At 58.4% G+C, this 22095-nt stretch overlaps 1 protein-coding gene across 2 annotated transcripts; it reads left to right on the top strand.

Moving 5' to 3' along the window:
* The first annotated feature begins 768 nt into the window (after positions 1–768).
* On the top strand, positions 769–20194 carry KLHL25 (kelch like family member 25). 2 transcript variants are annotated; one of them, XM_090263655.1, is made up of 3 exons: positions 769–914; positions 11893–13692; positions 14881–14925. In XM_090263655.1, the coding sequence occupies exon 2, from the start codon at positions 11904–11906 to the stop codon at positions 13671–13673; it is 1770 nt and encodes a 589-aa protein (XP_090119781.1). In that variant the 5' UTR covers positions 769–914; positions 11893–11903; the 3' UTR covers positions 13674–13692; positions 14881–14925. The 2 variants fall into 2 exon arrangements, with proteins under 2 accessions (XP_090119781.1, XP_090119780.1); XM_090263654.1 differs by lacking the exon at positions 14881–14925 and adding an exon at positions 19945–20194 and having other exon boundaries at positions 857–914.
* The last annotated feature ends 1901 nt before the right edge of the window (positions 20195–22095 follow it).

The raw sequence follows: 22095 nt of genomic DNA, 5'->3' as shown, positions 1-22095 counted from the left end.
GGGCTGCTAGGCTGTTTTAAAATTTGAACTCAGCCACCAGGAGCTCTTCTTCTTGGTGGGTATGTTCTTTCTCAGGGTCAACACGTGGTACAGATGAAAAACTCGATACCCAGTAATTTGAGGTGGTGGAATGAGATGCAAACCTTGAAGAGAGATTTATAAATCATCCCTGCCAACAGACGAGCACATCCCGCAGGCATTTGTGGAATGAATGGCTGATTGAATGAATATTTAAAGGTCTACTTACAAAAGAAACTTAGAAATGACACAGGTAGGAGCGCGTCAGTACCCTGGAAAATACATATTCCAAATATAGGCAGGGTTAGGTGCTACAGAAAATCCCAAACATTGAAACAAACCCAGAGTAAAAAGAAAATGTCTCCTTAACACTTTCGCAAGTAAAAGTGTAGCAGACCAGGGGCAGAAGGGGCATCTGCAATCTACAAAGCTCCCACCTTCGGAAAGATCCAAAACACCGTTGGGTTTTGTTCCCAAACTTCCCCAGGGAATGTAAGGGGGCGGGGGACAGACGCCTGTCTCTTTAAGAATCTGGTCTAAATCCACCCCTCCCAGCCCCGCCCCCTCACGGTACCGGTGCGTTGGGGGCGCCCATCCCTTTATCCTCTTGCGGACTGAACTACGGGTTCGAACGTCCATCCGTCACAGAGGCGCGTCCTCTGATTGGCTGCTTTGCTCCGGGCTGGGAGGCGGGGCGGGAAGGCCGGAGAAACTAGTTTGTTGGTGGAGCCCGGGCTGTGAGGCGGCGGCGGCGGCGGTGGCGGCGGCTCCGGGTCTGTGCCGAGCAGAGGAAGAAAGCGGCGGCAGCGGGACCTCGGAGGCCTGGGCAGCCAGAGTCTCTCATCGCGGCGAGGAGCCCGGGGCTGAGAGCGCGGCGGGCGGTGGCGCCCCAAGCGGTGAGTACCTGGGCTGGGCTGAGGGCGCAACCGGGGCCCGGGAGCTGTGAGCCAGCCGCCGGCGCTGGCACTTGTCACCACCCGCCACCACCCCGCCCCTCACCCCCACCCCAGGTCCCGCTCGGTCCCCCGGGGGCGCCCCGGGCACCGCGGGATCTGGGACCGGGAGGGCTGGAGCCGGGGACAATGGTGGGGGCGGGGACGGGACTGTGCTTCGCCACCGTGTCCCCAGCGCCGCCTGCCCCCGCCCCGCGCGAGCCTGGGGACCCTGCGCGGGCAGGTGCTGGGCGCGCCAGGCGAGGGAATGAATTGTTTTGCAAATGGATGCGGCGCGCGCGCGGTGGCAGCAACTGTCCCTCTTGAGAGTGGCGGGTTCGTTCAGTCCGCGGGCTCCCTTTGTACGAAATTCCCGTCGGTCCCGGGGAGAGGCGGCGGCATGTCTTCGGGGCTGTGAGCGGCCGGGCGAGGTCCCCACGCACTTGGCACCGAGTCGGATGGCTGCCCGGCTCGGCACGAGCTTCAGCGGGGGGGCGGGGGGGCGCCCCGAGGAGCCCGGCCATTTGTGTCCCACCGGACAGCGCCCCGTGGCCCGGCTGAGAGGGCTGCGGGCTGCGGGGAGAGCCCCACGCCCCACGTCCGCCTCTTGCCTGGGCCCCAGGACCCCGTACATCGCGGCCCGGCCCCCGCTGGTCCTCTCCCGGCCTCGTGGTTGCTTGAGCAGCTTTTCCTCCGGGAGCCGGCGACCCCGGACTGTGACCTCACCACCGGGCACTTGCGCTGCCGCTTCGGACGCCCCGGGTTCCAGTGCCTTCATCTTTGCGCCAAGAAACGCTTTACCCAGGACCGATCAGAGGGGCTGGGGCTGGGGGCGGACCCGGGCTCCGGGCGCCTGCTGGGGGGCTGCGGGCTGGGCGAAGGCCCGGGGGTCGGGGCCCCCCGTGGTGCGCCAGGGCAGAGAAGCCGGCTTCTGGGCCCTTGGGGTGCACCCCGGCGGTGGGACGGGCTGGGCGTGGGGCGCTGTCGGCGGCCCTGGGAGGAGAGGCAGGACCCGTTTTCTTATCACGGACAGGACTCGGGTGGCTGCGATGTGGGTCAGGTCCTCTGGGCCCGCGGGCCCGCTCTCCCCGCTCACAGGCGGGGCTGTGGTGCCCAATGGGCCCGTGTGCGGCGAGGCTGCTGGCGCGGGCTAGCTGTGGGGACGGGGAGAGGCCGGACGCGAGGGCCCCCCTGAGACCGGGCGGGCGCCCCTGGGTCCCAAGCGGTGTCCCCGGGGGTCGGGGGCGTCAGCCTCCTCTCCGGCGCGGCAGCTACAGCTCAGTGTCTGGGTCTCCGGTAATTCCTCTCGTCAGGAAGTGACTTCAGGGAGCTGGTTAAAAGGGAGGTACAGGGAAACGGAGACACCTTCACCCTGGGGCCGCGGCGGGTCTGTCCGCGCGCTCCACGGGCCCCTTAACAGCGTCTTAAACCTGCGGGAACGCAGTGCGGGGAGTGAGCGGAGGCAGGGAGAAGGGGGGCAGACGCCCCGGCCCGGGAGTGCACGGTCTGCAGAGGAACGCTCCTCCCCTGTCACTGTGATGGCTGGTTTGTTCATTCCCTTATTAATCGATTAATCGTTCGAAGGGTCTTGATTGGAACCCTGCCCTCCAGGAGCTCCTAGGTGTGCTGGCTTGTGGACTAGGGGCTCTAACACACGGGGCTGTGCATGCATAGTTCCTCGGGGACAAGGGGATCAAGGGGACACAGAGGGGGCGCAGGTGGTGAACCTTTTGGAGAGAGGACGCCTTGACTCGGTAAAGACCAGAAAGGCGTGCCAAGCCCCCGTTCCAGGCTCTGGGTGGCCGCTTTCTTCCACCACCCACTCCGACTCCTCCCAGAGACAAATTCATTGCTGACCTTAAGGCAGGTGCAGGTTGAGGTTGGGGAGAATGCAGGCAGGAGGTGATGGCAAGGTCCCGAGGACTGTGGCGGTCTGGCCCGTGGTGGCGTGCATTCCCTGGAGTCCCCAGGATGACGGATGGCTTCTGGATGCAGGCTTTCTGCTCAGGGGTCCTGGGAGGATCCACCCCAAGGGCCCCAAAGACCAGCCCGTTGCCTGAGCCCCTGGTACCTTTGGATCAGCCCGCGGTGTGGGTGTCGCCTGGCCACAGAGGGGGCCAAGCTGAGCTGGAGGGAAGAAACAGAGTGGCCCGACACAAGCAAATCAATGGGCTGATTGAGATCATTGATTAACGTGGTAAATTTCATAACTGAATTGCTTTAGGTAGCCAGGACTGTGAAGCACTTTCCCAGCACTTTCTCCAGGGGTGGGGAGAACTTACCATCCCCAGTTTTCCTCCCAGCGCCCTAGCAGGACTTCCCCATAGTGATCTGGGTCTGTCTGCAGGTGAGGGAAGTCAGCCCAGTGTCCACAGCAGGCTCCCACCCCTTTCCCGGACCCCCACTGCCCCCATCCCAGTCCAGAGGCAGCTAAAGCTGATACCTGTCACTTCCAGGCACTCACCCTGCCCGCCTCCTGTTAGGAGCTGGAAGGAGGTGCGTGGGGATAGGGGCAGAAAGCTGCCTCAGGGATGGAAGGGCTCTGTCCAGTCCCTTCAGCACGAGAGCAGGGGAACAGGACGCGGGCTCACATGCACCATGTGTCTGTGACCAGCCCTCTCCTGGGGCCTCAGCCGCCCCCGGCCACTGCTGTTCCCGTGTTAACAGCCTGTTCTTTCTTACTGCCAAATCTTTACTTCCGAACCCTGGCGGTGCCTTTCTGATGCAACAGGGTGGGCATTTGTGGCTCATTGATCCGTTTGTCAAATCGCCAGCTGTGTGGTCTTAGAAATCCCGTTTAGATGAGAAATTTCACTGTGGTCTCCTGCACCCGTGGGTTGTGTAGTCCAGACGAGGCTTTCGGGGCCATACCTTGCGTCAGTGTGACTGAGGCCCGAGGCCAACTCCACCTCTTCCCCATCCTGCAGTTGGAGGCCTCATACCTGGAACCTGTCGGTGGGGAGGCCAGGGGACTGGGTTAAGGGAGAAACAAGCTGGGCCCAAAGGAAGGTGGCTTATTTCCCAAGGTTGCTTGGACTGGTCCTGGGTAGGGAGCTGAGCAGAAGATGTGGGGGAGCACTTAGGGTAACCCCTCTCCCGCACCCCAGAATAGATGGAGTGGGACCTCACCTGTGTGGTTTCTCCCGGGCATATGCCTAGGGCCACCTCTGAGAAGAGAGATAGTCAAAGAGCTCCCAGGAGCAAGAGGGACTGAAGGGAGCTCAGGAGGAGATTTCGGGGCTCCTGCCTGCTGCACACCCAGCTTTGCCAAGGAGGTGCCTGCCAGACCAGTTGGATGGCTCCTCCCACAAGGAGGCAGGCAGGTGTGAGCAGGTCCTTCTGAGAATGCTACCCTCAAGGGAGGGGCACATTCGCCAAGGTGCCATGGTGTCATTCCCCACCCACTTGTCAGCCTGGAAACACCTACTGTCAGCTGATCTGTCAGAGTAGGGTACAGGGACAGGAGGGAAACCAAAAGCCTCGCTCATTTTCTACCTGCTCCCGTTGGGTCGCCAAGGAGAAGCTCACCACAGATCAATCTAGGCTTAATGGAGTTCATTTTCTAATGAAGAAAAGCATCGCTCCTTTGAACTCCAGGATGAGCTGCCTGCCAGGCTTGCACTTGGCCAGGCCAGATTTGTCTGGGCAGGAGCGAGGCCCCATAGCCAGAGGAGCTCTTTTTCTAGAAAGCCCTGGTGCTTGCATCCAGCATCCAGAGTTCAAGTGCTGCCGTGTCCCCGCTGGGCTTGTGCGGCCCTGGATGCGAACGTGGGCCACCCCTTCCGCTGCCGGGCCGCGTGGGGCTTGCACACTGCAGTGGCGGGAGCTAACTGCCCGCCCCTCCTGGTCCGGCGCCCGTCTGTAAAGTGCAGACGGTCAGTGGGCCCGAGGCTGCGGTGGGGCTCCGCACAGGAAGCGCTCAGAACAGTGCCTTCGTATGTGGTGAGTTCTCGGGAGCTGTAACTTATTTTTAGCAGTATTATCTTGACCATTCATCACTGAGCTCTTGGTTTCTTACTTGCAAATTACAGAAATAGTGGGACGTGCCCTCGGGTTGCACTTCTGGTCCTCTCGTGGGTGGGTGAGGTCATGTGACTGCTTTGGGCCAATTAGATGGGAGCAGAAGCGATGTGTGTCCTTCCAGGCCAAGCACTGAACTGCCTGTGCCACACTTTGCAGAGTGTTTTCTCTTTTCCCTTTGGCATGGTGGCCACTCTGTCACTGGGGTCCCTGGGAGTGACAGCGATGAGATGAGCACCCACCACCACCACTGGAACCACGAGGCGTATAGTATGAGCAGGAAATAAACCTCTGTCCTCTGAAGCCGCTGAGGTTTGGGGGTGTTTGTTGCTGCAGTATGATCCAGTCCACCCAGATTAAAACAGTCGAAACCTTGTCAGGCTTGATTGGGAGGATTTAAAGATCAAATCTTGTCTGCGAGGTGCCCGGCACAAGATCGGTCCCCGGTGGCCATGGGCTTGATCTGGCGTCCTTCCCTACCAGAAGCGACAAGCGTTGCGTCACCACTCAGTAGGGTTTCACAGGCCTTGACCCCTTACCTCCTGTTTGCGCCTTTTCTGGGAAAGCAGAGGCGGTCGCTCCGGGCCTGCAGCGCTTGCTCTGGCTCCCCAGCCACCAGAGGCTGCGGTCGGCCTGGGACGGCCTATCAATCAGGGCAGCTGAAGTGGCCGCCCCTCCTGAAGTGCGCTTAATATTTGGGTGCAGTAAGTAAAAAGGCTGGGCCGTGTGGACCAGGCCTTGGCGGGCAGGCAGATGGGCAGGCGGCATGTAGGGTGACCTCAGGACTCGCCGCCCGGCAGGGACGGTGTGTGTGTGTGTGTGTGAGGTTTGAGAGAGGACGGTGGCGCTGCTCGTGGGTCATGGCCGAGCACAGCAGGTGGGAACCAGGCTGTCCCACACTGTGCTCTGTCCGAGGGTGTGGGGGTGCTGGGACTCTGCCTGGGGGTGGAGCTCAGGGGCCGGCTGTCCACCCTACCTACCCTTCTTGGGGGGCTGTCTGATGCAGGTGCTACCTGAAGAGGCATGCCATTTATTACCAAGCAGTGAATGGCGCAACTTCCTCACCCTGCCCTGGGCCAGCCGTCATCCCCTACAGGAGAGATGAGGGGTGAGGCCCAGGGCTGGGGTGGGGCGAGCAGCACCCAGCAGACTAACCACAGGAAAGCAGAAGGTGTGCGTTATATAATTCTTGTGACAGTACCGCCGGTGTGAAACCTTTCGCAATAAAAAGCTGGAAAACAAAATCAAAGTAAATACACAGCAAAAAATATAAACCATTGTAACTCATTGCATTTTAAATTTAATACAGGGTACATACAGTCTTTGAAAAATATATATATCTTTTTTATTTTTTATTTTTTTTTTTTTTGGAAAAGAAAGGGCCATTGAAAGGCAGAAACATCCAGAGAAAGGACCCATTGTCCGATAATTCACTCGTATCTGGAATGATCTGTGGCCCTGATTCAGTTACAGTGGTCATACTAATTTTCCTTTCAATTAACAATTAGATCTGTCTGCTTAATAGGGTGCTTAGTTTGTTTTCCACTTGAAAATGGGAAGGATAGATACGCCTGCACCCTGAGCTGCTCCCAGACACGGGGGCAGGACTGGCGTTTGAGTGGCAGCATCTTGGTGTGTCTGCTCAGGGTCCCAGGCCTGGGAGGGCTGTTGCCTCGGCAGCCCCGCACCCCTGTGACCTGCGACAGTCGTGCCTGCATCCTTCGCCACGGCAGCTCCAGGAGTAACCCAGACCAGCCAGCTTGACAAAAACCTTTATAGTGTTTTCCTGATTATAAAAACATTACATACTCAGGAGCAAATCCAACAACCGAAAAATGAATAGACAGTGAAAATCCGCCTTATTCCACGTGGAGGTTAGGGATGGAGCAGGGGTCTGGGATGTCTGCTGCGTTCTTTACGCAGCCACCACGGTTATGGCCCCAAGAATGCTGCAGCTGAAGAAGCAAGCATGGTAGGCCCGGGGGGCCCTGATGCTTGTCACTTCCTGTCTCATTTAAGTCTCACAACAGCCCTATAAAAAGAAAAGTGATTGTTTTCATCATCACTTTTTGGTTGAAAAAAAAAGTAGACCCAGCGAGGTGAATTAACTTTCCCAAGGTCACACAGCAATGGCTGGGCTGTCTTCAGGGGCCCTGCACCTGACCCCCAGCCCTGAGGAGCTCTGACCTTGCCTCGGGGCTGCTTTGACTTTCAGTTGCTGGAATCTTAGGAGACCAAGCAGAGTTTTCTGAAGGTCTTAATAGCTACTCTGTTTCCCTGGGCATTTAGTTCCTAAAAGGATGGTGAGAAGTGGGCTGGGCACATGGTTATCTGGTGCATCAGCAACTTCCCTGCAGGTAAGGATGACAGTGGGGAGGGAGGCATTGTCTGAGTTGTCTGAGGTCCCTCACTGCCTCTTAGCAGGATGATGAATTGCCACTCAGGAGCACAGCAGTGTCTCACAGTTATATCCTGTACCTTAAATCCATCAAAGCAAGGATGATGCTTAGGTAATCGAAAGTGCTCAGTGATGCGTACAGTGTTAGAATTAAGTCTGACTTACTCTGCCCCCACCCCCAAGGCAGGGGCTGTGGAGATGGAAGCTTCCTAGAGGCTGGAGAGACCTGATTGTATGCACTCTTTCCTGAATGCTCACCCCTCCTGCCGCCAGAACCTCTGTCCTCCGTTCCTCGTCTCCTGGGCTGGGTGTGGAGCTGGTACCTGAACACTGACAATCAGCACACAAGACCTGCTCCCTCAGTGTCTGGGTGGCAGAGAGCTGGCATTCCGTCCCAGGGCGGTCTGTAAAACGGAACCCAAGAGGACTGTGGCCCCACATACGGTGGCCGAGCCCACGCATTCAGGGCCACATTCAGCTCAAGCTCAAAAATGACCTGGCTCCCGGGCTGGTCACAGGCAGGTGTGGGGCGGGCACACTGCGGTGCTCAGGGACTCGGAGCCGGGGGGTCCTTGGTAATGCAGGTGCTCAGGAGTGAACTGAGGCTGAGCCTCAGGGCCAGGGCCCTGACTGGGAGGCCTCCGAGCCGTTCCCCAGGATGGTGCATAGACCAGAGGCCCCCTCATGAACAGCCTAGGCATGATGGGGACAGGGTGGATGAGTCACCCGGTGAATGGCCACATTTTGGAAAGTCTGATGACTGAGTGACAGACAGAAGCCAGCACAGGGATTTAGCAATCACGGCGAGATTTGGGGAAACGTGCTGCAGCGTCCGGAACTCACATTGGGCAATTCAGTGCTGTGGGGGAGCACCCCGTGGGCCAGGCTGGTGCAGCCTCTTATCGCCGCAGCTCTGGGCCCAGGGCAAGGCTCAAAGGTTGTGCCCTGCAAATAACTGCCGAACAGTGAGCAGCACTCCAGGGCCCGGACAGGACAGGGGCTCCACTTTACAGAAGGGACGACTGAGGCGCCGAGGAGGGGAGGGGTGCCCCAGGGCCAGTGCTGGAGTGGGGACCATGGTGCCCACACCACCCCAAACTGAGGGCCAGCCTTTTAATCCCAGAGCCCCGTGGCCCATGGTGCCTGGAGCTTAGGGGCCAAAACAGCAAGGCCAGGCCCGGCCCTTGTGCCTTCCCTGCCCAGCCCCTCTGACCTTGTCAGCTTGTGGCATGTCTGGACCTGTGCCGGCGGAGGAATGAGTGAGAGAAGCACAGCAGTGCACTTGGACACTCATTTCCAGTTTCACTGGAGCATGAAATTGCTTCCTTCCCTTACCAGGTCATTGCTTAAGCAGAAAATTGAGTTGGAGTGGGGAGGGGGAGTTACAGACTTACAAAAATAAAAAATGAAAAAGAGGATCCAAGATGGCGGCAGAGTAGGTGGATGTTACACTCGCCTCCTCCTAGGACCAAACTGGAGCTACAACTAAAACATAGAGCAAGCAACCTGAATAACCAACTGAGGACTAGCTGAAGGGAAGTCTTATAACAAGGATTCACGGAGGCCACACTGAGACCGGTAGGAAGGGCAGGGATACAAAAAGAGATGGCCTGCTCCCACAGCAATCAGACAAGAAGTATAAAAAAGGCATTCAAATTGGAAAAAGTAAAACTGTCATTACTTGCAGATGACATAATTCTGTATATAGAGAACCCTAAAGATTTCCTCAAAAAGCTACTAGAACTGATAAATGAATCCAGTAAAGTAGTAGGATACAAAATAAACATCCAGAAGTTAGCTGCATCTTTATGCACCAAAAATGAACTATCAGAATGGGAAACTAAGAAAACAGTCCCATTTACAATTGCATCAAAAATAAATAAATAAATAAATACTTAGGAATAAATTTAACCAAGGATGTTAATGACCTGTACTCAGAAAATTATAATACACTGACGAAAGAAAATGAAGAAGATACAAATAAGTGGAAGCTTATACCATGTTGGTGGACAGGAAAAAAATAACATCATTAAAATCTGCACAACACTCAAAGCAATCTGTAGATTCAACACAATTCCTATCAAGATACCAATGGCATATTTCACAGAACTAGAACAAATATTCCAAAACTTTAAATGGAAATACAAAAGACCGTGAATACTCACAGCAATCTTGAGAAAGAAGAACAAAGTCGGAGATATAGGCAGTGAAATCTCAGGCATTTCTTGTAGCAATATTTTTTCTGATATATTTCCTCAGGCAAGAGAAACAAAAGAAAAAACTAACAAATGGGACTATGTCAAACTAAACAGTTTTTGCACAGCAAAGGAGAAACCATCAAGAAAATGAAAAGGCAGCCCACTGAAGGGGACAACATATCCATCAATGATACATCTGATAAGGGGTTAATATCCAAAATTTATGAAGAACTTATAATACTCAACACCAAAGAAACAAAGAATTCAATTTAAAAATAGGCAAAGGACATGAATAGATTCTTCTACAGAGGAGACACACAGATGGCCAAGAGACATATGAAAAGATGTTCAATGTCACTCATCATCAGAGAGATGCAAATTAAAATGACAATGAGCTATCACCTCACATGTGTCAGAACGGCCATCATCGTGAAATCCACAAACAACAAGTGCTGGCGAGGACGTAGAGGAAAGGGAACCCTCGTGCACTGTTGGTGGGAGTGCAGACTGGTGCAGCCACTGTGGAAAGCAGTGTGGAGATACCCCAAAATATTAAAACTTGGAACTGCCTTATGACCCACCTCTTCCACTTCTGGGAACATACCGAAGAAACCCAAAACACTAATTCGAAAGAGTAGGTACATTTACACAATGGAATACTACTCAGCCATAAAAAAGAAGGAAATCTTAGCTTTTGTCACAGCATGGATGGACCTACAGAGTATTATGCTGAGTGAAATAAGCCAGTCAGAGGAAGACAGGTACCATATGATTTCACCTGTATGTGGAATCTGATGAATAAAATAAACAAAATAGAGGCAGACTCATAGGTACAGAGAGCAGACTCCCAGCTGTCAGAGGGGAGGGGTGCTGTGGATGGGTAAGAACAGGGAAGGATTAGCAAAGAAACCCCACAAAACTCACAGACACAGACAACAGTGTGGGGATTACCAGATGGAAAGAGCGGTGGGGGAGGTGGAAGAGGGTAAAGAGGGATGAATGGTGATGGAAGGAGACTTGACTTGGGGTGCTGAACATACAAGTAACCAGTGTCACCCCAGTAAATTCAATAAAACAAATAAAAATGAGAAAGGGGTGCGTTGTTTGCCTCACTGCTTGCAGGAAGAAGACATCACAGACTTTGGGGGTCAGGACACTGAATTCAGTTTGCTTTTTGGACACTTTTTTCTCAGAACGCGTCATTTCTGCCTACCTGGCTGAGCCTCACACTCCCACAGCACTGCAGTGGGGTCCTGGGTCATCCCATTGGCTGGACTTTTAATTAAAGTGCTTGGGAATCTCCCAAATTCAAATGGGTGACGAGGCTGTGTCTGTTCACAGGGACCAGCACTCTGAGCCCTGTCCCCAGCTGGGCAGAGGAGTCGCAGGGGTCACAGGCTAAGTGCTCGCAGTAGCCCAGGAGCCTGGGGTCCACTGTCAAGTTCGGTGGCTCCAGAGTCCAGTTTTTTCTGCCTCTCTGGCTGAGGAAAATCACGATTGCTTCACTGCTCAGCGTGTCCTGCTGTGTCCTCTGGGCCTTGGTTTTGGCTTCCTCTTGGCATGTCTGAACGGAGCCGGTGTCTTGTGAGTGAGTCGGTGGTCAGCTGGCCTTACCCCCACACCCTTGCTCATCCCAGTTGGGTCCAGAGGTCTCCGGAGACCCCTAGATGTTGAGAACATTTCTACACCGAGCACTTGGGCTGTGACAGCATCTCTCGAGGACCTTTCCAAGGGGGGGCCTGGCCAGTGGTGCTTGGAGTCCCGCTCATGACAGGGCCCGCTGGGAGCCTGTCCTTGAGAACATCGTTTCACGTGCCCCTGCAGGCGTCAGTCTCCTGGGGCCAATGGAGGGTAGAGACCGGGCCCGGAACTGGACGCCCGGCGGGAATCCTGCCCCAGCCCTTTGGGCAGCCCCCTGCCTCTCTGAGCCTTGTTTTCCCTGCTTGGAATGGTCCACAAGCAGCGTCCCCAGAGGCTGAGGTGCCACCCAGCACGCACACTGCTTAGCGCTGCCCTGACGTTGGCTTAACCGGGCCAGGGACACCTTGCACATTCTTGTAACCATGGGAGGCAGCACAGCTTGCCCTGGGGTGTCTCAAATCCAGGCCAAAGGCATTTGGTTTGAGAGCTGATGCAAACTCGGGAACAAAACCAGTGTTTGAAGGGAGGGGGGAGGCCCACCTCTGCTGCCTGTGTAGTCCTCGGCCGTGTGGCCGGCTGCGCAGAGGTGTGGGAGAGGGCCGGGAAGCTGGGGAGCCAGGCCTGTGCGTCCCCAAGTCACTGCGTCAGGAGTGGCCCCTCTCACCTGTGGCCTTGCCCCCTGCAGGTTGGCTCAGCATGTCAGTCACCGTCCACGAGACCCGCAAGTCGCGGAGCAGCACAGGGTCCATGAACATCACGCTCTTCCACAAGGCCTCGCACCCCGACTGCGTGCTGGCCCACCTCAACACGCTGCGCAAGCACCGCATGTTCACCGACGTCACGCTCTGGGCCGGCGACCGCGCCTTCCCCTGCCACCGCGCGGTGCTGGCCGCCTCCAGCCGCTACTTCGAGGCCATGTTCAGCCACGGCCTGCGCGAGAGCCGGGACGACACGGTCAACTTTCAGGACAACCTGCACCCCGAGGTGCTGGAGCTGCTGCTGGACTTCGCCTACTCATCCCGCATCGCCATCAACGAGGAGAACGCCGAGTCGCTGCTGGAGGCCGGCGACATGCTGCAGTTCCACGACGTGCGGGACGCGGCCGCCGAGTTCCTGGAGAAGAACCTCTTCCCCTCCAACTGCCTGGGCATGATGCTGCTGTCGGACGCCCACCAGTGCCGCCGGCTGTACGAGTTCTCCTGGCGCATGTGCCTGGGGCACTTCGAGACGGTGCGGCAGAGCGAGGACTTCAACAGCCTGTCCAAGGACGTGCTGCTGGACCTCATCTCCAGCGACGAGCTGGAGACGGAGGACGAGCGGGTGGTCTTCGAGGCCATCCTCCAGTGGGTGAAGCACGACCCGGAGGGGCGGAAGGCCCACCTGCCCGAGCTCCTCCGCAGCGTGCGGCTGGCCCTGCTGCCGTCCGACTGCCTGAAGGAGGCCATGTCCGGCGAGGCCCTGCTCCCGGCAGATGAGCGCACCAGGCTCATCATCGAAGAGGCGCTCCGCTGCAAGACCAGGATCCTGCAGAACGACGGGGTGGTCACCAGCCCCTGCGCCCGGCCGCGCAAGGCGGGCCACACGCTCCTCATTCTGGGCGGCCAGACCTTCATGTGCGACAAGATCTACCAGGTTGACCACAAGGCCAAAGAGATCATCCCCAAGGCAGACCTGCCCAGCCCCCGGAAGGAGTTCAGCGCCTCTGCCATCGGCTGCAAGGTCTACGTGACCGGGGGCAGGGGCTCCGAGAACGGGGTCTCCAAGGACGTGTGGGTGTACAACACTGTTCACGAGGAGTGGTCCAAGGCGGCGCCCATGCTGATCGCCCGCTTCGGCCACGGCTCCGCCGAGCTGGAGAACTGCCTCTATGTGGTGGGGGGACACACGTCCCTGGCCGGCGTCTTCCCGGCCTCCCCTTCCGTCTCCCTGAAGCAGGTGGAGAAGTACGACCCCGGGGCCAACAAGTGGACGATGGTGGCCCCGCTGAGGGACGGCGTCAGCAATGCGGCCGTGGTGAGCGCCAAGCTCAAGCTCTTCGTTTTCGGAGGGACCAGCATCCACCGGGACATGGTGTCCAAAGTCCAGTGCTATGACCCCATGGAGAACCGGTGGACAATCAAGGCCGAGTGCCCCCAGCCGTGGCGGTACACAGGCGCTGCCGTGCTGGGCAGCCAGATCTTCATCATGGGAGGCGACACGGAGTTCACGGCCGCCTCCGCCTACCGCTTCGACTGCGAGACCAACCAGTGGACGCGGATCGGGGACATGACCGCCAAGCGCATGTCCTGCCACGCCCTGGCCTCAGGCAACAAGCTCTATGTGGTGGGGGGCTACTTTGGGACCCAGAGGTGTAAGACCCTGGACTGCTACGACCCCACTGCGGACACATGGAGCTGCGTCACCACGGTGCCCTACTCGCTCATCCCCACGGCCTTCGTCAGCACCTGGAAGCACCTGCCAGCGTGAGGAGCGCCTGCAGGGCCAGGTGAGCCCCCAACGCCCCAGGGCTGTTCCCGCTCTAGGTGACGGTCACTGTCTACCAGGGAAGGCCGGGTCGGGCAGCGGGTGCCTGGGGGCTCCGGGACCCTCTTTCAGAGGCAAAGCCTTCCTCTGCCCCGTCCTTGCAGTTGACCTTGGGCAAAGCAGGAACCTCTGCAAGATGGGCCTACAGCCAGGCATGGCTGCCTATCAGAATCTCCAGGGGTCATTTGACAGTTCTGTGACGTCTAGGCCAGCCTGTGAAATCTGTCTGTGTGTGACGGCGTCCTCACTTCCGACACCAACTGCAGGGCAGGGGCTCCCTGGAACCACCCCAGATTCACGTATCACTGCAGGGCATCCCAGCATGCACTGGGCTGGCCTGTTCACAGCTATGATTTATTACAGGCAAAGGGTACAGATTAGGTCAGCCACGGCCAGAGATGCACGGGGGGTCAGGGGTGGTTGGAACGAAAAGCGTCCACCTAAGCACCGCATCCCCTCCCTGTGGAGTCAGGACAGCGTTCCTCTCGGGGCATCAGTGAGTGACGACACGCACAGGATGCTGCCAACCAGGGACGCACGCGAGCCTCCGTACCCGGTTTTCCTCAGGGCCCCAGCACTCAGGACGGAGCACCTGATGGGCCACGTGGTTCCTCTCAGCCTCCAGGTCCGCTGGGACAGCTGACCTAGAGCCCCCGCCCTAAGTCAGCTGCTGTCCCTGTCCCCACCCTGAGACAACCCACTCCTATCAGGTGCAATTGCAGAGCACCTCCCAGAAGCCAGGGCAAAGGTCAGACCTCTGTTTGGATAAGACCGCATTCCCTACCGCCCAAATGGCACACCCGGGCCAGCCGAGGCAGGGGAGCCGCTGCGGCTCCTGCTGAGTCCGGTGTGCAGCCAGCCGGAGCCCCCATCCCGGGGGCCTGTGAGGAAGGAGAGGGGAGGTGCCGGGCTGGGGGGCCGGGCATCACCGGAGGCAGCAGGCAGTACCAGGGCTCTGGGAGCAGGCGCCTGGGACCGCGTTGCCTCTTACCTGCTGGGTGCGGGGAGATGCAGTTTTGCTGGGGAACGCGGCCTGCCATGCGGGGGCCCCTCTCCTTTTCCCTTCCGGAGTCACCACGAGACCCTCCTCGGGCATCTATGTCGACGTGGGCATGGTTCCCACTCTTGCTCCTTCTCTGGTGCCCCGCAGGCTCTGCGTTCCTCCCCGCCCCGCGGCTGCAGCCCTCGCTGGCCCTGTCTGCCACAGCCAGAAGCTCGGCGGGGCCAGCACTGCAAGCGGCGGAAGCAGCATCGGCCTTGGGGGACGTCCTGAGCTGAGGCAGAGAAGAGAAGTCGGCTCCGTGCAGTGTGTCTGCCTGAGGCTTCTTCCACTTGGCAGTGACTTTGGGGGAGAGGCTCTTCCACAGGGGTGTGCTGATGCCAGGACTCCCTCAGACGCCGGGGCGAGGACACGTGCAGAGCTTTGAGGTCACTGGGTTCAGCGAGCCCTAGTCAGGGACCGGGGGCCCAGGGTGGGCAGCAGCACCGACAGCACAGGGCTTCCCTGTCGGCGTGATGTCCCCCTCGAGGACGTCCCAGGCCTCGGGGAAACAGGACCGAGAGCAGAAGCTCCCGAGGAGGAAACCGAGGCCACTTTTTATAAGGAGCAGAAACCTGTAGGGTGAGCTCAGTGGCATCCACACAGCTTCACTAGCAGATGACACCCAGACCGTTAGGTTAAAGAGGAAATCTCCCGTGGGCCCTCCGCAGAGGTGGGCCCGCCCTCAGTGACTGCCGCCTCCCGTCAGGCCGGCCGTGCCCCAGGTGCAGGCAGATGTTCCTGCCGGTCACACAGCAGGACCAGGGCCCTGAGTGACACACGTGCTGCCACACAAGGGGCTGCTCTTGGGGGCCGCCCACCGCCTCCCTGCACACGCAGCAGCAATGACCCCGTGTCCCGCTGGGACCACAGTGGTCTTCAGATTGTGGCCTCCCCTTCAAGACACACAGCAGGTAGGAGCTGGGGACCCAGAGAGACTCCAGGGTGCCCACTGGAGATCCCGCCGGTGCTGGACATATCTCAGGGTGGAGGCCAGCAACCAGGTCACCACCCGTGACCCCAGCCAGCACCCGCTGGCCTCTGCCACCCTGGCCCTCCAGCTGGTAACTGGATTTGGCCCAATTGCCCCGAGCTCACAAAGCAAGCTCAGTCCCAAGAGAACTGCCAGACACTTGTTCCTTGTTCTCACCTTCCAAGTTGTGGGGTCCCTCATCAGTCTGTCCCCAGCATCTGGGGCTCTGGAGAGAGCAGCTCCTCCCAGCAGCCACCCTGACACCTGGTGTCAGTTTCCGGCCCATCCCTTGCTCACCCCGGTGCCCCCTGCCGCAGGGGAGGGCCCCGGGTGCGTGGGGCTCCCGCCTGCCTTCTGCAGCGTTGCCCGGCTGGTCCGGGGCCACACCACGGGCCGCCGCCTGCCCTAACTCAGCCCTGCCCCTCCCGGGACCTGCGGGCAGGCGCTAGCCCTTTGGGCTTCTCCTGCAGACCGAGACCTGTAAGTCAGGTTCACCCGCTCAACACCAGCTGCCACTTGGGAACGTTCTAGAAGCAGAAGGCGCCTCTCTGGTCCTCAGACCGCACAGGCCCTCTGAGGTCGGAGGCCTGCCCCGCGGCGCTCCCTCTCGGCCTCCCTGCCCCACGCGCTCCAGTCCTAGGAGCAGCCGGGCTCCGCTGGGAGACTGGGAAGCCCCGGCTGGGTGGGGGGGTGGCCATGGTGGGAAGCGGCCCCCTGGCCCTGCCGGGTTGCTGAGCTGAGCTGAGCACACTTCTCGCAGCACAAAGGCCCTCACGGTGCTTTCCTCCAACACTGATACCTTTTTTAGATTCTAACTTAATAAATGAATTGAGAACACGCTTGCTTTTCATGGGCTCTGGGGCCTGTCTTGGGGGACAAGAGTCCTGGGCTGAGTTCAGTCTTTACCCAGCCCTCTAGGACTCGGGCTCTGCCCCTGCTGTGAACTTGGGGAGGTCCGTTCCCTCCATTCAGGGACTGCAGCAGCAGAAGCCTCCCAGTGGGCTCTCCTGTGGGGTCCTGACACTGTTCCCCATGCTTCTGAGTCGCCCTTCCTGGAAAGCCCATGAGCTCAGCTGAAAATTAACTCCATTCATGTCCACGTGCCTGTCTGACACTCACTTGTGTAAAATGACGAGTGTTCGGGTGGCTGTCAGTCCCCCGGCAGCTGGCAGCCGTCGCCGCAGCAGAGCCCCCACGGGGACCGTTGGCCTGCTCCCCTGGCGCGGGGTCCGGCGCCTGCGCACAGGGAGCGAGGCTCAGGTGCCCGTGTGGGCCAGCGCCGTCCCTGCCCCTCCTGCCCTCCCGGAAGGAGCCTGAGCCGTGCCCCAGGGTGCAGGCCAGGCCTCGGTCCCAGCAGCTGAGCCCCAGGGGCACGGTGCGGGGTGCTGGGGACACACTGGGAGTCAGGCCAGCCGGGCCCCGGTGCCAGGCTTTCCTTGTACATGGGTGACTTCTCCTCGGGGACATACAGAAGTTACTAGACTTCCTTCTCCAGTGTCCATTTCCTCTGTCCCATCACCATGCAAGTTTCCAGCTCAGTAAATCGTGTGTTAGAAAAGTTAACTAGGAAGAGAAAGCATTCCAGGTTTTGGGGGGAGTCAAAGGGAAGCCTGTTAGAAATGCGTCTCCCCCTTATAGCCCTGGCTGCTGGGGAACTCGGAGCAGACCGAGTTTCAGCAGAAGCTGCGATTTCCCTCGGCACACGTGCTTCCTCCTCCTGCTGCCTAGCCTTGGTGGCACAAGCCACCTGTGGGTAGGGTCACTGCAGTCGGGGGACCTCAGCTCCCACTGGGAAAGTGCAGTCTGACAGGAGAAACCGGCTTTGACTTCCTGATTTTGAGAGAGGCAGGCTGACTGCACCCAGTGGCCTCCCAGCCTTTGTCCACAGCCCCTCTCGGAGGGCGACCCCCTTGGCACACTCGCAAGCTCCTGAAGGGCCAGGGAGCACGTCTCCGGTGGCCGGGGCCCCCCACCCCGGGGAGGCAGAGACAAGCCGAGGCTGCCCAGGCAACTGCCCGGCTCCAACTCGGAGGCTGGGGGTGCGGTGGGAAGTCCCGAGACCCTCCGAGGGAAGGGGAAAGGAGGGAGAACAAAGCAGGCCCGGCTGTCAGCTGGGCTGTTCCCAGGAGCCCGTTAGTGTCCTCTCCCACGGAGGCCTTCCTGCGACCCTCTCCCCTTCCCCCTCCAGACAGTTTCCCAGGCAGGAAAGTTTCCCAGAGGCGCCAGGAGGGCGGAGCGGGCCCAGCTTCAGTGGGGACTATTTCTAGCTGCAAGCAGGGCACCAATTAGCATATGAAAGGAGGCCAGAGGGCCTGGGGACCGGCCAGGCCAGGCTGTAACGGGGATACCGAACGCGGCTGGAGACGCGGGTGGGGGTGGGGAGGCCAGTGGGGCCCTGCAACCCACATTCCCTGAATCTGGGGCGCACAACTGCTCCCGAGCCCCAACTCCCTTTCCCACCGCGCTTCTTAGGACACCCACGGGCTGGCCGGGTGCTTCACCATCCTCTAGGGAGCCAGCCGGAGGCCCCTGAACAAATGGGGGCTGCTTTAAGGAAAAAGCATCGCCCAAGCATCCTTCTCCCGGGGGAGGCGTCCAGGACCCGAGACTGCGCGGGCAGGAGGGGACTGTCCCCCAGCGACAGGAGCTCCCAGCCACATCTCTGAGGCTCTGCGGCTGAGCTGCCCTCCGTTCTGCTTGTTTCTGCTCCCGAGGAAGCAACAAACCCTGTGCGCTGCCACTTCCCCTCGCCAGGCAAGCTCTTTTCTGGCCTCGCTGGCATTCTCCTGTGGCATCAGTTACCACACCTCCTGTCCGGACGGAGCCATTGCCGCAAAGCCCGATCTCAGGCCGTTTGTAGACCCCGGCTCTCCCTTGGGCCTGGGGACCTGCAAGCAGAAAAAGGCGGCTTTTCGGTAAGGCCCTCGGGGACGGGGGCGGAGGCTCTGGGCACAGCAGGTGCCCTCAGGAGCAGGAGGGGCCCGCAGCCCTGTCCATCCCGGAGCCCCGAGGACTGTGCGTCTCTTTTCTGGAAGGAAGGATGGGACCTCCTCACTCGTCGTCCCTCCCAGGCAGAGCTTGACCCTGGCTCAGTCCCAAGCACCGTGCGAGGTCCTGGGAACAGCTCTCCTGGCTCTGCTGAGGCGTCTCCGTGGGACGGGCGTTCAGGAGGGTAGGGGACTGCTGCAGCTGCGGTGACAGCCAAGGACAGCAAGTGGCTGAGAACAGACCAGCGGGTCACTGGCCTGTGGGGAGGCAGCCATTGCCAAGGCTGGAGAAGAAACGCTGAAAAAAATCGGTGCACTTCCAAGTTCCCTGAGAAGGGGAAGACACTTGGCACTCGGGCAGGACTTTCTTTTCCATTGTTGGGCGACGAGCTTGCAAGTGGCAATGCCAAGATCCCAGGCCGCTTTGCATGACACCATATGGCACAATCCCCAGGGTCCAGGGGACTTAGGAGCCTGTTCAAGGAGCAGGCCCAGCCCCTCCGTGTGCTCCAGCAGCTCCTCAGCGCGGCCCCCAGCTTCCTGCCATGGAACCCAGGCCATCCCTGCAGGGCTCCAGGCAGAGAAGATCTTCCTTCCTGAGTTAGGTTTGGGCAGTTGCCCTGTGAGGGGGGCTGGGACCGGGTGATGGAAGTCGGCACAGAAAGGCAGTTTAACATTCGGCCTTGCACACTGCAGAATCCATGGCAAAGGGCACTTTTTACTACATTGATTTAACTAGAAAGAGTTCCAACTCCTGGCAGCCTGGGGTTTTGGGTCCCAGCTGTCAGAAAGCGTGGGAGTCCCCAAGGAGACACTTAGCGCTTCAGGATCTCCTCCTGCTTTCTGTGCCCAAATACAGAAATAGGGTTCACTGGGGAAAAGGCTCTCGTTACAGTTGGGGGAGGGGCTACCCCCTTTACCAGGAACCCAGAGTGTCTTGAGACTCCCCCCAGGAAGCCCAGACGAACAGGAACACGTCAGCCACAGTGACAACTTACAGAACATTTATTGTTTGGGGAGGGTTGAAGGGGGACTTTACAAGAATCTGAAGCCATTAACTAGGCAGGAAGATAAATAAAATACAAAGCCAGTATGTTGTGGTAAAATTCCAGAAAACACACAAAAAAAATCTTTACAGTTTAAAACTGCTTTACTTTATACATAATTACAAATTAATATACAGCATCTTGATTTTAACCACTTCTTATTTAATAGGATTTAGCACAGAAATGCTCAGACAGCATCCGAAACAACGAACGAAAGCAGAGGTATGAGGTGTACGCAATCACCCTCCTGCACGTCCTGGCGTCTCCTGTGCCACCGCCAGGGCGACGGGGCACGTGCCACGTGACGCCCAGGAAACCACAGGCTGAACCGTGACCACAGGGCGGGCCCTGGTTGGCGCCCTCGCTGTGCGTGCCCTCTGTGATGGCAGCTGCGGAGGCAGAGGAGCTCAAGCAGGGTGAAGACCCGGGGTGCGCAGAGGCCGAAGATGCAGACCCCCGGCCCCCAGCGGGGAGGCCCCAGCGCAGGCCGGCTCACACCGGTGTCGGCAGCAGGGCCGCGCCGTCTGTGGCAGGAGAGACTTGAACCACTTGGGTTTGCCCATCTTTAAACCTTAGCGAGATGGAGGTATAATTCAAGGCCGGTCATCTTTTGACAAATTAAAGTAGGTGAGGAGGACGTGGAAGGAAGGCTTGGCTTTGCTTTGTTTTGTTTTTCCTTTTATGGTGGGATTAAAATACTTCCCATGTTAACACCTGGCCAGCAGGCAGGGGATGCCAAACTCTGGTCCACTGGGAATGTTAGGCTACCTTGAAAGAAAAAGGAAGAAGCAAACCGAAACAAACTCTCTGCCCCGTCCCTGTCTCTGCGGGTCACTGAGAGCAACAGCGCTAGGCTGTGACCGGCGTGTCACCCGGTCCTGCTACAGGACAGCAGGCACCCCTGTCTCCACCTCTGCCAACCACCGCAAACTCAGCAGCTCGTTTCTGGGCTCCACATTCCACGGCCCCCAAGCAAGGGCGGGGGGCAGGCTGATGCCCCTCTGCAGCGCCCCCTCCAAACCACCCTCTGTGGGGCCACGGGAGCCCACTCACCAGGACCGTCTCCCTAAACCCCTCCCAGGGCTGGGCTGTCCTCTGGGCACAACAGGCCACACACCAACACCAAGTACACTGCCACGCCATCATCAACACCGAAATCCTTGGGAGGAGAGACCCCGACAGGAAAAGAACCCCAGAAACAAAAGGATGAAATAGAAACCACTTCTGTGAACAGAAACTCTGGGTCAAGTTCTGGCCTCTAAGATTATGGTTCCACCTTTTATTTCAGGCAGAGCCTGTTTTATGGAACCCCTACACACTATCCCCCCCCCCCCAAACCCCAGGGTCCTTACACATCTGTGCTCACTGCTGCTCACGCCAGGGGCTCGGGACGTAACAGAGGGACAGCTGTCAGTGGCACTACCCTGAGACTTAAGAGGAAAAAAGGTAAGATTCGTACCTTTTCATAAAAACAAAATCTTGATACGGATTTCTTGCCCCTAGGTAGCTCTTGTGAGGGCGGAGGCTGGAATGTTGGCAAAGGCTGTAGCGTGGCCATTAGCATGTTTCTGACCCGCTCTGTGGTCAAAGAAACCAGCCGACATGGTTGCCACAAAAACGGAGCCAGCCGCGGAGAGCATGTAAAGTGCACGTGTCACCCAACCAGGGTGACAATTACTGAGATGATACGATTGACCAACGATACACCCTCCTTCCAGAATTGACTAGGTTCTGAAAATCTGGGGACTCTGGAAGGTGTCCCCCCCACCCCCCCACAACCACCTCAATTTCGGGCATCTGATTTCTTGAGCCTGACGGAGAAGCACAGCTTTCTCACGTGGGGACACCACAGGGAACTGAATCTGAGTCACCGCAGCAGGCAACCCCTTGCCACAGAGAAGAAACCCAGGCAGGGCTGAGCAGTGCTGACCAGGGCAGTTCTCAAGGTCAGAAGCGCAGCACAGGAGCAAACGGCCTGAGCGCCATTTCAAAGGGGAGATGACGGAGGAGGGGGCAGCGCGGGCCTGGGGGCTTACGCAGCCCGAGCGGAGCTCAGCGTCCACAGGGCTTCTGTGAGGAGCATGGGTGACAGCCAGTCTCTTTGGCATGAAGCCCTTCCTGTTCCAAGCCCAGAGCACAGACGGCCTGGCCCACACCCACCCAGAGGAAGAGGAACACGAGTTTGTGTTTGCCTTTCCAGCAAAGCGCCTCTCTCCGTGTGACACGAAGCCACAGGGCCACCTCCAGCAAATGACAAGGACAGACCACAGAGCCCCAAGGAAGGCCAGGACAGGCGTGGCTGTAACACGAATCTCTGGGC

Source organism: Furipterus horrens, unplaced genomic scaffold, assembly GCF_987537825.1.
Source record: "Furipterus horrens unplaced genomic scaffold, mFurHor1.1.pri manual_scaffold_16, whole genome shotgun sequence".
NCBI classification, from domain to species: domain Eukaryota; kingdom Metazoa; phylum Chordata; class Mammalia; order Chiroptera; family Furipteridae; genus Furipterus; species Furipterus horrens.
This window is presented reverse-complemented; position numbering and strand designations above follow the sequence as displayed.

Excerpts from the sequence above, each read along its gene's own strand:
- KLHL25 (XM_090263654.1), top strand. The coding sequence starts at position 11,904 with ATGTCAGTCACCGTCCACGAGACCCGCAAGTCGCGGAGCAGCACAGGG.